Source organism: Tachysurus vachellii, chromosome 15 (assembly GCF_030014155.1).
Source record: "Tachysurus vachellii isolate PV-2020 chromosome 15, HZAU_Pvac_v1, whole genome shotgun sequence".
In the NCBI taxonomy this organism is placed as follows: domain Eukaryota; kingdom Metazoa; phylum Chordata; class Actinopteri; order Siluriformes; family Bagridae; genus Tachysurus; species Tachysurus vachellii.
The window spans coordinates 11,380,850-11,401,840 of NC_083474.1; the positions used below are offsets into that span (position 1 = coordinate 11,380,850).

The following is a 20,991-nucleotide window of genomic DNA, read 5'->3' on the forward strand; positions in this document are numbered from 1 at the left end:
GTGATCACATACTCACCGGCTACATGGAGCTTAATACATCAGCGCTCTGTCCGCTCACAGTAAACCTTAGCAGTGCTTTTCAATGAATATCACATGTCGTCTCAAAAAAAACAGTTGTCAGGTTGTGGGAACCCCGTGTCAACCTCACTGTATACCAGGTTACTAGCTTTTGGCACGGGTTCATTCACCTTCATTATATAGTGCACTGTGAATCTGTTCCCAGGGCTTCCATGTGTACGTTTCTCTTATTAAGGGCAAATCCAGGGACCGTCTGTCAGGTTCTGCCGCACCCCAAAAAATGCAACTGCACATATTAACAGAGCCAAATTGAGCCTGGGGTAACACAATACCCACAGCAGGACCCTAATACTTCTACACTGAGCTGAGTGTCACATCAACACAAGAGTGGAGAGGCTCATCAATTTTTATTTAAGACCTGCTCTGTACAGCTATTTAATCCGATGCCTACTATTACTAGAAACTGACATTTGTTTGGCAATTTACTTGAAGTAGAAGCAGTCGGTGGAAATTTCCCAGTGGCTCTGTTTAAATAAATTGGAACATTAATAAAAAAATAAGAGCCCTGATGCAACCCCAGCAAAAAGGTTCAAAAACAGGCAAATCAACAACAAAAAAAAAATTGCAATATTTCACAATGACGGAGAGGACTTTTAAAACAAACAGCACAGAGTGTGCACAAATATCAATAAACACAATTCTTCCGTCTCGGAAGCTTCCTGCTTTATTTGATTAAGCAGGGTGAAAAAACAGAGCAGTCATGCTCATTGCTTTTCTTCCTCTTGCCTTCCCCTGCAATCTTCTCTGCACCTAATGGGAATCGGAAGTTTAAGTGGAGCGGCCTGGCTAGCCCCGGACTAACCTCTCCATCTGGAAGGGAACTTGCCAGCCTTGGGGCTACTCCCAACCCTTCCCAGCTGTTGGGTTTGGGGGTTTTGTTTTTGTGGGCTTGAGAAAGCATATTTTTATAAATGATTGCCATATCCTCCACCAGCTGCTGACCCTGCTCCCGTCCCTGAGCAGGGCATATATCTCATTTCAGCCGGCCGCGCTTAGAGACTGACCCTCGCGCTGTGAGCAGGCTAGTGCAGGAGCACCAAGCAAATGAAATGCTGGTGGGTGTAAATGCAAGCCTCTGTGGTTGTGCATGGTCTGATACACTAGCACTGAAGTGGAAAAATGAGAGCCGACTCCTGAGAAGTGGGAGTGAAATCGTTCTTAATTCTGCAGTCAGAGATTATTCTGGTTAACTATCATCTAATGACAGGCCAAGCATAATGTCACATAACAGTGTTTAGTCACTACGACGGTGAAACATGACATCAAATTGTATGAAAGAAGTCCTAACACTGGAATGAGAAGCTGGAATTAAAACAAGGAAGCATAACCTGAAGAACAACCAGTGTATCTACTACAGGTCACTATGAGACTCATCACATCTCTCTGCATGCTTTTAATCAAACCCAGTGCAAGTGGAGGGGTGGAAACCTGCCAGCACAGAGTCAACTGCCCATGATGAGCAACTCGTGTTTCCATGGCTTCTTGAATAACACTAATACACCACAGTACTGCTGGATTCTCAGATCAGTACTGTGTACTCAGTACTGCTGGATTCTCATGTTTTCAGCAGCAGCATGATTTTGACAGTAGCTTTAACTGCAATTCAATTGGCAGGATTATAATAATACACTCCTTCTAATACGGTATCGTTTAAATAGAAACAACTCATTTAGATGGACTTGACTAATAAATCATCTACCATTTAAGTCATCTAGTCATGTTTCCAGTCATCGGAGAGCCTTCCAGACAGAGGAGCAGTAAAGAAAATAGAAAATCCGGAAAGGAGCAACAATATTGTGATATAAAGGCAATATTAAATGTTAAACTGCAAACGTTTACAAAGCATGCCGTGTCTACTGCAAATTGATGTGGCATACGAGGAACAAAACTCCTCAGGGTAGTAACAGCATCACTCAGGAATGGATATTTTTCCGATTACGGCACACCCCAAAGTGTTTTAATCCTAACTTAATCTCACAGCATTTCAGTTTAACAAACAAAGACGCAAACCATTTCCAAACCTGTGGTCCATCTGTAGCACTTCACATCGCCCCTTCATGATTTACTCCATGGGGCAGAGCCAAGAATCACAAGGCACAATGTAGAAGTGAACTCTTGATGGTACCTGTGCACCAGAAATAACTCACCACCCACTTTTCTGCCACACTGTGCCATGGTCCATAGTGTTGTCGAATAAAGAATCAAAGCTAAGCATTAATTAAAAATGCACAGTCTGTTAACATGCAGGCTGGAGCCAGTGTGCTGTATGTTTGCTGCTGCAATATTAACAAGATTGCAGCCACTTCATAATTCATCAGGCCTGTCCACTACAGGTGAGGGCCAACCAGCATGGAGCCAAACATGCCTCACACTGTGTAGCGCAACCACACACACACACTGCACCAAACACTCAGAAAAACAGCATGCTATCTCTCGTGTTTCAGTGCCTGGCCTCTGCTCCCAACACCCCATTGCACTTTCACTGCTCTGTGGCTCTGTGCACTAAACTGCTGGGTAATTGCATGGCAATACTTCATTATGGCAGCACTGTAATTTCAGGACTGGACACTTCAAAGGCGGTGCAAATTATTGTGAGTCCATGTAACCCTTGCTTTGTTTTGACCGGTATTGTTTTTGGCTCAGCTGCTTAGTCCAAAATACACACGGAGAGCAATCAGTGCATATTTTCAATGGTATAATTGTTGGAGCTGATTACAAAGTGCGGTCGTGAGCATGAGCGGGCTGATAATTGGCGTGTGCCATCATGTGAAGCCAAGAAGAATAAAATTCTACATCATAAAGTTTATCTAAACAAATGGCAGCTTCTGGTCACAGGTTACTTCCAGGATGTTTTACAGAGAAGGACATGTTGGACAGAGCTGATGTGTAACAGGGGTCCTCACAAGCTCGGTGCTGTCAGCACTCCTCAATCACATGCTGCTCGCTTCTGTTTTTAACGGCTCATGTCTTAGTCAAAGAACAAAGTTCACACTCTGGTGTTATTTACCCAGCTAGTCATTGCCAGACCCTGAGCCAGTGAAAGTGCAAAAAAAAAAACCCAGTGACCCACTAAATACAGATATTAGTTACAGAAATAGCTTAAAGTGTATAGTTAACATGATGTTAGTATGTTTTACACCTCTGCAGTGTCAGTAAGCGCATTGACAGACAAGGCCAGATGTATTAGGTTATTTATGTATTAAAATGGCTGTCTCTATCTCAACCTGAGCCAAATCCTACTGATGATTATAAAGTTTGAATGTAGCAAGCCTCAGTGCAGTGATTCTGTTTTTCTGCTAATTTTATACATGAATGAACATATACAGCTACGAGAGACTGTACAATGCATGTGAAAAAACTGGACTTTTCTTTTTCAGATTCTTTATTGCACTATTTTAAGATTAACATTACAGACAACATCCACAAGCAATAAACACGTTACAGCCGACAACATCGGGTCTATTTGGTAGAGCTAAATTACATAGAAATATTTACAGTGTACATCACATACTTAGAGGTAAACAAAAGTGGTTTGTGCTGAAGACTTTAAAAGCCCAGTAAATACTCTGACTCAGAGGAAATAATCCCAGCCTGAATCTACGTGAGCACTCGGCATTCACGGAGCATTTCTGAGAAAAGAGCTTGAGGATTTCTGATCATTAATGAACAATATATCAGTGATGAGTCCATATTTTGCTCCATCTGTCTCTAGCGTTTCTAACCTTGTGAATCAGGAGTGAAGACGTCTTCCATTGCGCTCTAGCATGACCCTGAGCTGGCTGTGTCACTCCTCTCCTCACATCTCCTCTCCTCTCCCTTGCTTTCTCACACACAATGAATGACAAATAAATATGGGGAAACAAAGAGGATGGAGGAGACAGTGATGTGGGACATATGCATGCTTGGAAAAGAAAAGAAGAAAAAAAAAAGAGAAAAACAGCAGGACGGGCCTTCTTTAGGATCTACCTGTAGAGAACAATAACGAAAATAGAAAAGAAAACAAGAAAAAAAAACAAGTGTGTGTTTAATGGTGAGGTGGCCACCCTTTTTCAAGCATGCACATGTACTACATCATTCAGTCAGGGACAGTGTTGGGGACGCAGGTGCAATTAGACAGCATCAGACACTGCAGGACCAGGGACAGGATGCAGTGGTGATCACACTGCTAATGCTGAGAAACGTTTGCTCAAAGATTCTGCCTTGATCAATACGTCTACACTCTCTTTGAGAATCTGCTCATCAATTTAAAATCATAACATGACATATTACATTGTATTATGATATAAGTAATAAAAATCTATATATTATATTATAAGTAACAGCAATAATCACATTTATATTAATCTGCTCACTTGAATACATTATCGTTTCTATAGTAACAGCTCAGCTCATTCAGGGTCTTGTATTACAGTACTATATAATATACTAATAAACAGACGGAATGGTTATTATTAGATTACATAATAAACATGTTACTGAATAAATACAACTCTATAAACGAGTCTTCAATGTCAGTGCCCTGTATTGCTCTGTAACTTTTCCACGACAGTCCTCACTTTACAACATGACAACATGTGTCTTATTTTGTGTGTGTTATTAACTTAAAATAAGAAGTTGGCTGCTGAGTGAGCGACTGTTTATAGCTCTTACAAGTGTTAGGAATTTATAAGTCTCATGGACATTGTAGACCAAGACTATTCAGTCTAACTAACTGTCATGGTGATTAATAAGCACAAGCAAGATGCACAAACCTACGACTAGAAAAAACAACAAAGAGTGTGTGTGTGTGTGTTTATATATATACAGACACAGAGACATAAATATAGTGTGTGTGCATGTGTGGTGTAACACAAAAACTGTTGGACACCAGAGGCTTTACTATTACCACATCACTCTTCTTTTCTTCTTCTCCACACATAGACTGGCATTGTGTGGGTCTCGCTGTGGCGCCTGAGGTGGGAGCCATTACCACAGCACTGACAGAGCAGACGTGAAGAGGAGGAGAAAAGGAGAGTGACAGTTATGGAGAAGCAGCTATGGTGGACTGACCACTAAGCTCTGGGAGCTAATGAGAAGAGAGAAGAGCTTTAGCCCAGGGCTAAAAATATCCCAAGCGCAGGGTTCAGCTGCAGTGGCACAGGGCAGGAAAAGAAGGAGACGAGCTGAGCCGAAGCCAGGAAACTCTGAGTACTGCTTACATCCAGAATGTGTGAAGTGTCCGGCTAAAACTGAACACTGATCAATACCGCCGTCGGCTTCTGTAGTGCTAGTGCGAGAAGCAAGTAAACACGTGCAGGATTAAAGTTTATCATCTGGTGCAGACAGCAGTGACAGAAAACGTTTAACGTGCTAAAACTGGGGTTAGTCAATAATATGCACATGACGTGTGCATATAATCCACACTGCAGAGATCACAACTGTTTATCGGTCACTAAATCGGTAAAATCTATGGTGCAGCCAACTCCTTATAGTGTGTGGAGGTTTTTAGTTTCATGTGAGGAAACAAATGATAGGAAAACAAGAACGCTGACCTTGTGGTGATGTTTCGCTTTTTAACAATGTTCAGTTAGCCACTGATGTGAAGATGTGTGGTGTGTGGTAACTGTGAGTGTCTAAGATATATACAAAGTCTGAGACTGATACAAACCCGCATTCCACACCCATTACAAAAAAAAACACAAAACGATTAAACCGTTCCCTTTTAGATGCTGAGGTTAAAGTGTGTACATTATTTTTTTCAGTGTTAATGCACTAGTCAGTGGAAGTACACACAGCTGTGTGTGTGTGTGTGTGTGTGTGTGTGTGTACACTGACAGCTTGGCATGGATTAAATGATAGTAATATATTAGTTCTGTATCTAACCCAACAATGTATGCAGAATCTAGGCTCCACATTGAACTGAAGTATGAAAGCATAACGATACTTATACTACTTTTTGATACTTCTAATTACTAACATTAATGATAAATGTATTTTCTTTGAACGCCATTGTACTATTTGATTGCTTGCTTCGTGCTTTTAATTTTGAGATTGCCTTACAGCAAATCCCAAAGTGTTGTAGACAAAGTACTTAAATGAATTAAATGCTACTACTTCTGCAATTATTATTATTTCTGTTTATGTTAATACAACTCTACTAATAATAGTTAAATTTTTTTTATAGTGCAGCAGGTCAAGACGAACCTTTTAAGACTTTTTAGTGAATGTCAGAAGACAAAACAGGGAGACGGATTTCTGAGGTCGCCTGGTCAGTGCGTTCAGCTCACAGACCTCCCACATTACTTGTCAACAGAAAGACAAGTCTAACATTATCCGACTATCCCTGCTCCAAGTTTAAGGAGGTGTCAGACGGGTTAAATCCCCAAACAAAGCGCACACAGCAAAAAAAAAATGTAAATCAGGGTAAATCCTGGGGTACAAAACAGGGTCAGTTCAACACAGTGAGCCATAAGCTTGCCAGAATGAGAGACAGTCTCGCAGATGTCTGATTGCAACAGCAACAGCTGTTTAGGTCTCTGTTTTCCGCTCATTTGCTAAAGGAGATTTAAGAGGCGGAACCCTAATTTACATAACGAGGGAGCACTCTCAGACACATGGGTCTCTTTCACACACACACACACGCATGCACACACACCACATTGTCCAAAACCTATGCCCACTTATCAGCTAAATGAAGCTTTTTCCATTTTCTTCAGATTAAAATCTAATTTTCATGTCTTAACATAATCAAAACCCAAAGCAGAGTAACATCACAGTTGAGAAACGAGTGAATACATTATAGAAGTTAAACAAAAAAAAAGCTTGTATACGCCTGTTAATGCCAACGACTGGTGATCTCATACATACATGAATATCATCATGCTTCTACAACTGTGGAAATAAGACAAGGGAAAAATTGGAAACCATACAAACCACCTTGGGTTTTTTTTTTACTGGCATTCATCAAGAATGAAGCTAAATTTTACACAAGGGTCAAGAACCGAGCAAATGAATGATTAAGCAGCCCTGCATTTCCGATGAGCTGGCAGACAGACAAAGCATCATAACTGTCATAGTTAAAGAGGTCAGTGGCGCCGTGAACGGTGTCTGTGGGTGTGAGCTAATCCTGTTGAAGAGGGAAAGAGAAAGGGGAGGGGGAGGGGGGTTGCAAATTGCGTGGGTGATGTGTTAAATGCAACGAACAGACATACCCCCCCTGTATCCGGTGTTTTGGCTCAGCGACTAATTCATTCTGCTACGTGTTGGCGCGCAATGTTCGCTCTGCTCAGATAGCATTACTCCCTTTAAAAAGATTCCGAGCACACGCAATCACATATTCATAACTGCCACGGAGTCGTACCCGCTGTGTTCAATTTCATGCCTGGAAAGGGTAACGCGAGCAGTCAAGCACGAGCGTCAGAACCAGTCCTACTTTCATGTTTGACAGAAAATAAAATAGGGTTTGTTGCTGCACTCAAGGCATGGATTAAAAGAAGAAGAAGAAGAAGAAGAAGAAGAAGAAGAAGAAGAAGAAGAAGAAGAAGAAGAAGAAGAAGAAGAAGAAGAAGAAGAAAAAAGATGACTTTTGGTGATTCGATGCTGATGCTCTCCTGTCTTTATCCCTCTTTCCCCACAGTCCGCCTACTTAAGCTCTGGTTCATGGCCTGTGGCTCCCAAGCCTTTGATACAGCAGCGGCAGAAATCCAGGCGGAGAGACTTTATTGAAAACATGGCCGGTTGCTTTGGAAGGACTGGCGCTGCTCTGCTCTCCGCAGATCCAGCAGCAAAGGCGCGGGTGAGCTTGCTGATTACAGAGACAAGCCCCAGACTCCTGCTTTAATGAGCTGCAAGCCCATGAGTCATGGTGCACTCTGCCAGAATGTAAAACTAGACGAGAGGCCAGTAACATCCTCGCTCTCCTCTCCACCTTGTTTAGAGGGCACCTAGAATTCGCCTGGCTTCGCGCTGAATCTCAGAGCCAATCGCGCTGTGGGAAACTCAGACCTTGACCCCTTGCTGAGCAGAACACTTGTGCACTTTTTCACTGCAGTTGAGCACAGCTACAAATTTGCATAATATTGGCAATCCTTTACTGTCAGAAACAGCGTTGTGACGTAGAAGGCTGGTGATTAGAAAGAAAAGTGGCTTTTCTGCTTCACAGGCTTGTAATGTTACTCTTTAGCTGCTGTGTTAATGTGTACAACACTGCAGGAGCAAGCAAAGTTGAGCACAAGAGCACAACTACCCTGCTGAGTATGGGGGGAAAAGTCCAAGTGTATTTATGTAAAATTATTTTAACATCAGATTCTGTTCTCAGAACAGCACCTAATCCAGTGTTTCTTCTTCTTTAACAGAGATGTTCCAGTGTGTGTGTGTGTGTTTGTGTGTGTGTTCTATGTAATGACTTGCTCTGACCATGTCAATGCTGTAATCTCCGGAGAGAGAGAGAGAACACAGAGGTGTGCTGATGCGGCTTTATGCAGAAATAATAAAAAGTCCAAAGCCAGTGGCTCAACATATGACACATCTGCCAGTACATTTCAAACTAAGAGTAGACAAAAAACCCACAGGTATTAACCCTTAACTGCAGCATTTCTGCTGTAATGTGTGCTTTCCTGGGTCTGATCCGAGTCCTGGGCATTAACAGAGACTGGTGTCTTCAGTGTGGAAGCTGTTAGTTAAATCAAGTTAAGCCATTTCCGTGCTTTAAAGCCACTTCCCAATCACCATGCGCCTGCAGGAAGGTTAAAAATTTGATGTACGCTCATATTTGCACCAAATCTGGTTTAAAGCCGTGGCTCCGCCCCAAGCAGAGTTCAGTTTATGCCGAGAATAGAAATATACTTATCTCTTGAGTTTTTTTAAAATGGTTTTATCCATCAGGTTTAGAAGCCTATGCACCTTTTTGGTTTGGTATAAAAACGTATATAAGAAACCGTGCCTCCTTGTGGTGGAAAAAATTCTTTCAAGCTGACAAACAACTTAATGATGTAAAGATATGGATGATAAATATGTACGATCTTTTGTTTCGTATCCTCTCTGCTCCAGTGGATGGACACATAACAGGAGTGCTGCATGGACCATGTGTAAATGGATTGGCGTGAATATTACATTAACTTCCCACACTAAACACATTTGCACAAGCAGAGCACATTATGCGCAACACAAACAGGGCACACCACTAACACGCACACTAACACACACACACAGCTCAGTCTGGCCATGTGGAGCATGACAAGATCTTTACACTTGAGCCCGCCCGGCTCCTCAGGCGATGACCAGATGCCCTGTACCCAACTGCTCCGTACAGCTCTAACCTTGCATGACAGTCTCTGTGTGTGTGTGTGTGTGTGTGTGTGTGTGTGTGTGTATGTGTGTGTGTGTGTGTGTGTGTCAGTCAGGCCTGAGACAGATGGGAGGAAAAGGGAAGCATGTCATGTGTAAAGCAAGCACATGCATGTGTGTGTGTGTATGTATGTATGTCACATACACATCAAACGAACATGCTTTCATGGTCTAAGGCCTCGTGGTGATCCTGGAGAGAGCTGAAATCAGTTATGCAACTTTTCTTACACTATTCTTACAACCCCGTGTAATGCAGAGCAACACCTTCCTCCTCGTAGTCGTTATTAACATTCATTTTTTCAATGAATGTCATATCATTACTTCAATAAGAAGACTAACATCATTGTAATAAAATGAAGAGCACTTAAGTTGCTTATGAACAATTCAGACACTTTATACTGTTCATAATTTGATGAATCCCAACGTAATGCTTTTGTTTGTAACACAACTTTTCACCAATACCAATCTTTCCTCCCATGTATGTTGTTTAATCAGACATGTTGATGTTCCTTGATGTTTTCCACATATGACACTAAAACGACTTATTATCAGCAAATCATCAGAAAATAAACTGGTTTCTAGAAAGGCCATGATTTAACCTCAAATATCTATCTGTCTGTCTGTCTGTCTGTCTGTCTATCTGTCTGTCTGTCCGTCTATCTATCTATCTATCTATCTAAAAATGTAGATTATTTCAGTAGCTGAAATAATCAGGGCAGGTTTTTGCAGCCTTGTAACAAAGCACCTTGCCTTGTAATGTAGTGTAGTGTGTTAATGTAGTGGTGATATAATTTATCATGAACACTGCTACTCATGCAGTCTGTAAAAAATTCAGTACTACCATGAATTACACTTCCTTACAAGTGTATAATATATTAATAAGTAATTATAACATTGTGTAAAATGCCATTATGTTCTTCATGTATATGCAGGTCATAAAATACATTTATGTATACATTTTAATTATATAGATATAAATATAAACATATGGTCATAGCTTAAAAAAATTATTCTTGATCTAATAAATCAGATTAAAAAATAGTACTAGAGTTAAGGTTGATGTCAGATTTAATCCTGAGTTGCTAAGAGGTTTTGCCTGGTTAATTTATAATCGAGAGCAAAGGTTGTTTTGCTTGTGGTGTCAGGAGACAAGAAAAGAAAATCCTGAACAAAGAGAAAAATGGTTCATTTCATTAAAAATAAAACAAATATGATACTAAAACATTTGACATTCTGCCTCACTGCTTTTATTTCACACTTTAATTGGAATTTAATTTAAAAAAAACCCCAAAAAAACACAATGGACTCAGGGCTTGTTACTATTACAGCTATTTGTTACATACATACATACATTAAGTTATTTGGGCTACAGTTAATATAATATAATATAATATAATATAATATAATATAATGTAATTAAAATGGCTAACAAAGCCACTCCTTGAGTAAGGGAATGTCTAATGCAGTGTTATTACATGGGAATATTGATGACTTGAAAGCGAGAGGTGTGTGTCGTGAGTTACAGCTGACCACCAGTAAATGTGTGTGACAAGCAGCCAAAACACACACGACATGCAGAACATTACACAAGGCACTGTATAACTGCTGGCTTCATCTGTAACACTTTCCTGCTCAGACCCCACTGACCAAAATACATGCACACACACGCACAAAAGTTCGTGCACACACACAAATTATAAATGGAGTGTGTGGATACAGAAGGAGCCGTGGTCAAAAGAAGAACTTCAATAACTGCATAAAGCAATACCTCTGTGTGCGTGTGCGTGTGTGTTGCTTACCAGGCCAAGGCTCTCAGCATAATTTAATGAACTGAGAACGACCTTGATCGGCGATTCAAAGCTGGGAGCACGGGCCACTCCCCCACTCCCACCCTCTGCCCTCACATTCATCAAGTGTGTGGTTTGATCTCTCAGGCACATCACATGTGTTCCCCCCAACCAGCGCCAGCCACACTACACTCCTATTGGCTTGGCTCACTCACCAATCCCCCCCACACATACACCAACAATAATGCAGTGCCCTCGCGCCGCCCTGGGCACATCCTACACTGGATCGTTAACTTTTGATTAAGCCTGGCTGCTCCGCACAACTAATAAACAGGGGTCAGGCAGCTGCTTTAATACTCACACAGAGTCATTACTCCTCTTCCCTGGTAACAGTTACTAGCCACGGTCATGCGGGCGAAGAACAAGCCGTTTTAATACACTTGAATAAAACACCAGCAGCCTGAACAGACCCTGGCTCAATCATCGCCAAAGAAAAAAAAACACACAAATGCCCTTCCCGGCCTTTTCCTAGTGAAATCATCACTTTATAATTTTACCGCTTACTGAAACCAGATGCACAAAAATGCTGGATTTGTATTTTTTTTTTTAACTGACAGAAAACAAAGCTACCTGAGTGCGCCCCATGTCCTACATCGCCACTATATGACTGAGGCAATGCTACAAGAGTTCTGGTTTTGTTTTTGTTTTTTATTTAAAAAGTAAAAAAAACTCATATAAAGCTCATCATTGTTGATCTGACTTACAGCAGCCTGGTGAATTACAAAATCCGGCCATGCCATTACAATTACTGTGCAATATTCCAGTGTAAATAGGGTATTTCTTTATGAGACGAGCCCTTCCTATGAACCTGTCCTGCTAGCTTCCTCTGAGAAATTAGAGAGCGCAGGGAAAGAGATGACTTTTCCCTTCTTCATGTGGTCTGTCAGCTTCGAGCAGTCGTAATGAGCTAATTGTGGCTTTTGACGACGACTTGCAACTTTTTCCCCACTTAAAACATGTGTGTTATTCTTCGAAGTCCATAAAGCTTTTCGAACTCATGTGGGGGGAAAAATGTTTTTAACCGAGTTCATCTAAGTCAGTGTAACTGCAAGGTATTAATTATGCTGAATGAAGAGACAGAGTTGGCTGCTCCTCTCCAATTAAAATATGGTCAATTTAATCATGTCCTGCTGAGTGCTGAGAAGAGACCGAGGGAGGAAAAATGGGTGCAGATGATAGGAAGGGGAAAAGAGAGAGAAAGGAGGGATGAAGCAGAAATGAGGAAGTGAAGAGTGAGTCTGGAGAAGTAGTACTAATAATAATTAAAATGAGCAGTAAAACTGTGACACTGCAAGTGGAACCTCACATAGTAATAAAAATATACAGATGATTCTGCCATGTAGTCCTTTTCATAACGTTAGATAAATGAACATTAAAAAATGAGAAAAGATGCATTTAACCTTAGAAATGTGTTAACTTCTTATTTTTAAGTGGTAACAGAGTTGCAGATACAAACAAAAATACAATAATTGAACCCGCGCAAACGGCATGACATTAACGACATTTACATTTTTAAAGTATTGTTTTTTGGTACTTAAAAAAATATAATTCATATTTTACGTTCAGGATTATTTTGGATAAGGTTGTGCTTTTGCTTTTCATGATCTTAACAAAATACAGGTGATGTAACTTCCTGGTGAAAATGTAACTTTAAGAATATTCCAAATAATAAATAGACAATGTTGAATGCTGTGGACAATAATAAAATAAAAAGAAATAAATAAAACAAATTTTACTAAAAAAATGACAAAGAAAAAAAAAAAAAATCGGTAATGGATTAGTTATGGAGGAAATGCTGTTTTTTTTAAGGTGTAAATAAAATGCTGAAAATAGACTGCATTTATTTACAAAAAAATCTGATAAATGCACATAGTGAATTGACTGTGTTAAATGTGCTGACACGTTACCTATGGAAATGATGATAAATAACAGCCCAATCATGGGATCCATCAAATCAATATTAGGCTCATTTTGTATCATAGTAAAGTAACAGTAATCATTTCTACACTGCTGAAGCTGGCATGTACATCTAAAGCCTCTTGTACTCTCACTGTCCTTCCGTACCATTTCTCACACACTCTCCACTAATCCGGAGGTATTTAAATATCATTACTCCTGTTTTGGGGTCACATGTAGAAACCGACTCGGCCGCCCAGCGGGATGCGTGACGCACTCACTAACTCACTCACACTCTCTGTTTGTCAGAATGCAGGACAGCCTCGAGTCAGCCTCCAGTCACGCACGGCAGGATTTACGGGCGGAAAATTGCAACACTTGAATGGGGATGGTGAAAAGAGGAGACAGAGGCCAAGATAAAGATGAGAGAGGCGTGAGAGGAAGGCAGACGGAGGGAACGCTGGCTCATGGGCCGAGCTTTTACTGTCGAACACTGCAGTAAACCTAGAGCCTGAGCAGTAAATAGCAGTGCTGCATTCCATTTCAGAACAGACGCAATTCATGCAGCAATCACATGTTCTGCTGGAGAGCAACACTGTGTACCGGACAAATAAAAAAAAAAACAACAACAACAAACTGGAGCTGGTTTAAATCCAAAAATGTGAACAGCAGTCTGATATAAGATTCAACAACATAATATGGTTGATATGGTGAGAAATAAATTTACAGTTAAGTTTTTTTTACAGACACTGGGAGTTGTCAAATCATTTATAACACAAAGCCTCAAAGAGTTGATTCGCTATTAAAATAGATTTGTTTGACTTTAGTTTTTCTCCTTTAACATGTGTATATATTTCTGTAGGAATCTAATTAAAAGCACAGTGAGTCAGAGGATTATTAAAACGTGGAAGCAAATTGATCACAATACTTCCTATGTCATGTATCGTGACACAGTCTTGTTTACTATATCAACTGCTCCTACTCCAGCTTGGCCAGCATCATCAGAACAGCCCCAGAAAATCAAATACAGAGAGAAAAAGAAAGGAGAGATGCAGAGGAAACAAGGAAGTGAGAGAAGAGGAGGAGGAGGAGGAGGAGAAAAGAGAGCAGGGGAAGTGGCAATGAAGGACAATGGGAGGGAGGGCGGCTAACAGGAACAGAGGAGCGAAAGAGAAGCCGGGCTCGGGGAGCATCGAGGGAGTTGTTTAAGGAGAAACAGTGTCCGTTTGTGGCCGCTGATAATACTTTCCATTCAACAGGGCTCGCAGCGCACTGATTCCTCTGATTGCAGCCTGGCGCCCTGCTGGCGAGCCTCAGCGCTGAAATTAAATCCACTCTATTCAGTTATAAATTATAATGCTCTATAAACAACACCCCCACTGGGAAAAAGAGGGGAGGGGGCAGAGAGTGAGAGAAAGACAGAGAGAGATATAGATAGATAGAAGAGAAGGGGAAGAAGAGGCAGTAGATAAAAAGGAAAGGCATTAGGATAGGAAGTGTCAGTATTCTGAATGATGAAAGCAAGAAAGGAAAAACAAGAAGAGCTGCAAGCACAGCAGAATCGCTGACTTTTACTGGTTTTAATATGAATGAATATGATGCGTATTATACAATACTTTAGTTTAACGGATTCAATGGTTTCACTGATATTCAACCTGACAGTTATTACTAATAAATCAAAACCTCTAATCGACCCGAATCCATTTGAATAAAATGCATCAGAAATTAATTGAAAAAAAGAACAAAAATAAATAAGCATGAAATGAACAAAACAGGGTCAAGTGAGGTTAGTCCTTCTGATATCACAGATCTCACCATGAGGGAGAAAGAGCAGAGAGAGCAAGAGGAACAGTAAGCGCTACAGAGTATGTGTGAATGTGTGTGTGTGTGAGAGAGAGAGAGAGATTGTTTCATTGGCAGCTCTGTTTGAGCATCAGAGTGGCTCTGCGCCACTCTGCCGCCACCTTTGTCTCCAGTCCAATGTCTGGAACCCTCAGCACCCGAGCAGTGAACTACAGGTCACTGTGAAACACACACAAACACACACACACACACAGAATGGAAGGAAAGAACAAAGTTCCAGCCAAGCATAACGGTTATGTCCAGCTGTGTCTTTTTCAGATTTGGCAAAATCAGGACGTTGTCAAGTGTTGTGACATTTCAGTAGGTTGTGACGACTGACACAGATTGGAAGGAGTAGATTATAATTACAATGTTAACTTCGCTGACCTCTAATTACTGCCCTCACACACTCCGGCACACGTAGGAGTGTACCAGTGTAACATAACTTTAACATTTAACTGTTTATACAAGATTCTGTCGTTTCTGACCAGACATGACTGGCTATGGGCCGTAGCTGGCTGTGGTGCAGAGCTTCCAGTTACACTTAGACAAATGATCTTGAAGGAACAGAATATTACTAAGACACAACATACAGTGGGTGGTATAATAATATAAATGAGAGAGCTGCAGAAATTTGTCAACCAGTAGAATTGTACAGATAAAGTTTACACTGTGGTTCAGCAAAACGGCAAATGTTAATGCGTTCACTTAAAATATCAGTTGCTGAGAAACTGTTTAACGGCTGTAAGCACTAATTTAACATGATGCCATGCAACAGCACAAAAACGACCCTGAAACGTGTGAAAAGCAAACTTAGTCCTACATTTTTGTTACAGCAAGCGGAACTGGTTATTATATTATAACCATATTGTTTTAAAAATAGTCACTAAAGAGTTGTTCTAGTTATCTGTTAGTTTGACTGATCACTTAAATGAAACGTCTTAAATCCTAAATCCTCAATAATATAAAACAGAGATGCCTTTAAACAACGGGTCTGATTTATTCATCTTGAGTACAGTCCTATCGCATTTACAAACATCTTACATATGCTGATTTTCTTCATAGTGAGAAATGCCAATCACATGAAAATGACATTCCACAGAAGGCAAAGCTTACGGAGCCAAAACCTGTGATAAATCTTCCTGTAATGCAGCTCAACCACTGCAGTGTAAGCTAACAACACACACACACACTCTCATGCACACACAGGCGCACACGCACGCTCTCACACACACACACTCTCTCTCTCACACACTCTCTCACACACACATACACCCACTCTCACACACACAGGCGCACACGCACGCTCTCACACACACACACTCTCTCTCGCACACTCTCTCTCTCACACACTCTCTCTCACACACACACACACATACACACGCACACACAGGCGCACACACACTCTCTCACACACACACGCACACACACTCTCTCTCACACGCACACACACTTTCTCTCTCTCTCTCTCACACACACCCCCTCACACACACTCTCTCACACCTAAAACCTGACCCTGATCCACAGAGTAATTGCCTCTATTTCACACTACGTGGCTTTTCTGGACACTGAGGCACAGGCATGGAAGCCTCCTTGGGCTAAGTTCCTCTTTGGGCTCCTTTTTATCTGGCTTTGATGTAGGAATTAACCTTTGGTTTCATGGTGTATTTCACCTAGAACATTTCCTCCTGTCCTGTTATATAGTGACATTACCGATCTAGTAACTGCGGGAAGTGGAATAAATAACTATAAACAGATTTATCTGTACATAAAACTGAACTGTAGTAAATCATCCTAATATGTTGTGAATCGCATCACTTAAAATTCGTCTTCTTATTCATACAGTACGTTTACAAAAACCCAGGACCTACATTTCGAGTTTCAATGCTCCTGCAAACGATTTAATGAGAAATTTTGTTTGTGTTCAGCTCGAAAAATGAGGCTCATAGCCAGTCTGGATGTGTGTTTGGTCGATGGAAAGTTTAGGAATAGAAACTCTAGGCCAATACTAAAGAGTAAACTTGTTATTGTACATGTTTAAAGAATGTTCCTGAACTAAATATGAAGTGAGACTGTTTGTGAAGTTTATTTAATAATTAAACCTTCGAGAGGTTTGAGAAGTTTGCGTTTGGACAAGACAGTGTGTTTAAACTTACGCTTTGAGGATGACATGAATGACTGTGTTATCTTCCAAACTGCTTTGCACAATGTTTCCTGGTTACTACGGGGCTGTATTTGTAATTGTTCAAATAAATAAATAAATAAAAATCATCAGGGGTAATATCTCAAACTTTTGTAAAACTTTTTGTCACACAATTTGTGTTATGCAAAATCTGAAAGCAGTCATTCACATTCAGTCATTCAAATGCATTTGCATAAAAATAAATAGATAACTATATGCATATAGTTGTCTCTTATCGGCCCCTGCTAAAGAGACAGCTGGTGTGTGTGTATGTGTGTGTGTGTGTGTTGGTTACAGAGGACCCTTCAGGTTGGTGAGAGTACTACAAAAGAAGAGGTCTAACCTCATTCGGAGCCTTCCCAATCAACATGGACACAGTTGGCTTAACATGTCAGTGCTGAACCTGTAGAAATACCACAGGCAAACCAGAAACATGCAACCACACACACACACACAAACTAGCACACAGACACTTGAAAGGGTGGAGAATGTTCCAAACATTCATAATGTCTTTCAAGTGCCATGGTTCAGGGAAAAGTATTGGGAACATCTCTGACAGAAGGCTGCTCTGAACTCTCGCTTGTTTACTCGGAGATGCCTCTGAGCCACGAAAGCTCACCGCTTTCCCCCATTTGAACCCTGGTGGTTCAGCAGAAAGAAATTTCTGCTAATACCATGTACACTTAAGGTAGGGCACGGACATGCAGGCTGCGTCTGGGTCTGGTAGCGTTCAGTAAAAATAGCAGCAGTAACGGGTCCAGCTGTCCAATCACAAAGCTCCTGTTCACCTCCTAGCCAATTACGGCACGATTGGCAGCGCAAACAAAGAATTACTGGTTGTTAAGTCGGCCTCTTTCTCATCTCTGTAGCAGCTTCCTCTTAGCACACGATCCCTGCAAACACCTGATACGCATCCAGCGCCCTGCTGCCACGCAGTCCTGTTAAATTGTTACCACCTTTCACTAAGCCGGCGCTGACAATTAACAACGATGCCCTACACTTCAAAGGCCGCTGTGCCTGTAGGTTAAACCGCACTGCTCCTGCAGATTTGTTTTTGATTTTCACGAGGTCCCAAGACACTTTCAAAGTTCTCACAGATGCTCTCTCTCCTCAGAGGCTCCGGTTAGATGGGCTATCAAGATTGCTTAAATACCAATGGTAGCTTGGGGGGCACTATAATAAACATAGAAAAGACATAAGCAGCAAGATTTCACGTGATAAATGTCAACGAACAACAGAAAAGCACCAGACACAAAATGACTGTTCACTACTAAATGGCCTGTGATTTATGCACAGTATGGAATTTTCTTATGTATTTTCATTCTAGTTACAGTATATGATCAGTTTTAACCCCCTATGTAACTGTAATTGTTAAGATCTGTGAAATGGACACATGGGGTGGCAAAAAAGTGACTTTTCTTTTTTGATTTATGACTTTATGACATCATTATGATTTATGGTGCTATATTTTTCTATGTTTGTTATACTGTCCTGAACAAATGCAGCTCTGTTTTAGCTACTGATTTCTATTTAACCCCTAAGGCCTGATAATGTGCCAAAAGCCATGGCAGGGTGGAAACTGCTCCTATCCACCCTGATCATTATAAATGGAAAACAATTTTTTTACATTTATTTACATACAGTAAACAAACAGAAACAATCCAGTCAATGGTGCTGCACCGAATTCTCATTGGCCATGACCCCAGGCAAGCAAATCTGTAGTTTACATTTCCAGTGAGTTTTAGAGAGATAGTACGTGATTAATGTTTAATAATGGATAAATCAGGAGCTACCAGAATCCCCTACCTACAACTGTTCTCTTTCCTTCACTATTTTCAGGTATACATCCCCCTCAATTTGTAACTCATTTAAATAGGTGTTTATAGCACTCTGCAAAGCTGTAATTACAAAACAATTCACCTACAAATGTTAAACGAAACAGCAGGAGAGTGAATAACTGGTATATCTCTATTTACTTTGCTTCCCCATGTTGGTGTAAACGTTAGCAAATGTTCACAACATTTGTAGATGATTTTGTAGATCGATTGTGAAGAGTTTTTCAGTTACTTTGACGTCTCCTTAGGGCCGTGGCGTCAACATGTCGCAGGCCTGCTTCCAGAACGGCGCCACATTTAGCGTGCCTTGTGTATTGTTGCCACATAAGTACGTTAATCCTGCACCTCTCACTGAATGGGATACTTAAAGAAGAAATGTGAAAAATGTGTCAAACAAAGTGTCTGAAATTATTTGGGATTTTATTGCAACTTTTCTTAAATAAAAATCAAGATGAATTTTTTCGTACAAAAGCAGATTTGAAAAAAATAAAACATAAAATCTGTTTGCTACTATGAGGATTCTACCAGACACCTGAACTGGGAAAAAAAAGGTAATTTCCGGGGTGAAATGGATAGCAGTAACTGATATAATAAAGTATTGTCAATCTTAGCAAATTTTAATTTTATATGTAATATAAAACCTGCATGTATTTCAACAACACGTGAAACTTCTGGGTCAAACTCCTGCGATGTGCCGAGTATGAGGCTTTGCCCCGGCCACTCACATGCCCCCGTAGAGCCAGTGAAGAACTAGAGCAAACTGAATTATGTCCAGGATGGAGGGGGGGTGTGTGATACTGTGACACACACAGGGGGCAGGGCAGGGAGGATTTGTTAGAGAGAAAGTGTGTGTTGCTCTTTCTCAGTAAACAGCCCTTGCTATAGCCCCAAGATGTGAGCTGTCATTTCATATAGCTGGTGATGAGGCACAGAGCTGTCAGGACAGATGAAGACAACCCACAACAAGAGAGAGGGAGCGAGAGAAAGAAAGAGAGACGTACTGACTGGGGAAGAGGATTTCACAAGGAAAACTGTTCAGTAAGCAGGGGGAATGCATTAAGTGTTGACAGAGAGCTTTTCCACTGGAGTAATGAAGAGTGAAGAAAACGCCACTGTCACAGAGGCATCCTGAGTGGCAAAGCCGTGCTCGTCGAGAGTGCGAGTGAAAGAAACCAGTCTTGCAGGAAAAACGTGAAGACATAAAGTCCAACTAACACACTATATGTGCTAATTTACTTATGGGGTCGAGTGTTCCAGATGTTAAAACCTTATATTTAAAAATTAGTTTAATGTTACTTGGTGGAAATGTGAAGTTATAACTTTCAGCTCCAGAGACCACAAACAACTTCTAAATTAAAGGTGGAAATTGAAGTAACTGAGAATAGAAAGAGACATCATTAGCGTTTCCTTCTGTTGAAAGCCAAAGCCAAAATGGTGTTAGTTTAGGTCTTGCAAGAAACTTTAATGCAACATCTCTGTATTATAAAAGATGACAGTGATGTGAACAAAGAGTATTATTTTTCCAAGGCTCTTCTTTACAGTATATCGCTACTAATTAATTATACCTAATGACAATTGTCTGATTTCCCATGATGCCACACAATACATGGCAAGGAATCTAAAAGATAGGAGTCTAAGCTGTGCTCTATGGGTGGGAAGCATAGCATTACTCTCTTCCCGGTCAATCAGTGTGTCACTAGTCAATCATGAGTATCTGCAGTTTATCAACAGTTTGATTTCCTCTTAATTTAAATACCAAGACACACCAGCTTCAGAAGGTCAGGGAATGCATTCTGTCCAGGATTTCGACTGATGGTTTGTACCAGAGGTTTGTTGAGGTTTCATTAATGAGCTCGGCAACTAGGATCAGCCGAAAGCTCAGTTTGGTGTGATGTTTGTCTTGTCGAAGTTCCCAGTCTAACCCAGAAGTAAAAGTTAATGTTGTTGCAGTGTTAAAAACACTAGTGTTATTATACCTAATCACAAG

The 20,991-nt window shown here is 40.8% G+C and overlaps 1 protein-coding gene across 3 annotated transcripts in view; it reads right to left on the minus strand.

Moving 5' to 3' along the window:
* The window catches only part of bcas3 (BCAS3 microtubule associated cell migration factor), a 184,850-nt gene that overhangs the window by 67,806 nt on the left and 96,053 nt on the right, over nt 1-20,991 (minus strand). Inside the window, exon 24 of one of the 3 annotated variants that reach the window (XM_060887633.1) lies at nt 4,019-4,044. The exons of the other annotated variants lie outside the window; for them this stretch is intronic. Coding sequence (XP_060743616.1) covers nt 4,034-4,044 — 11 coding nt within the window. The 3' untranslated portion in view covers nt 4,019-4,033. Of the gene's footprint in view, nt 1-4,018; nt 4,045-20,991 lie in introns of those variants that run through there. 3 annotated transcript variants of the gene reach the window in all.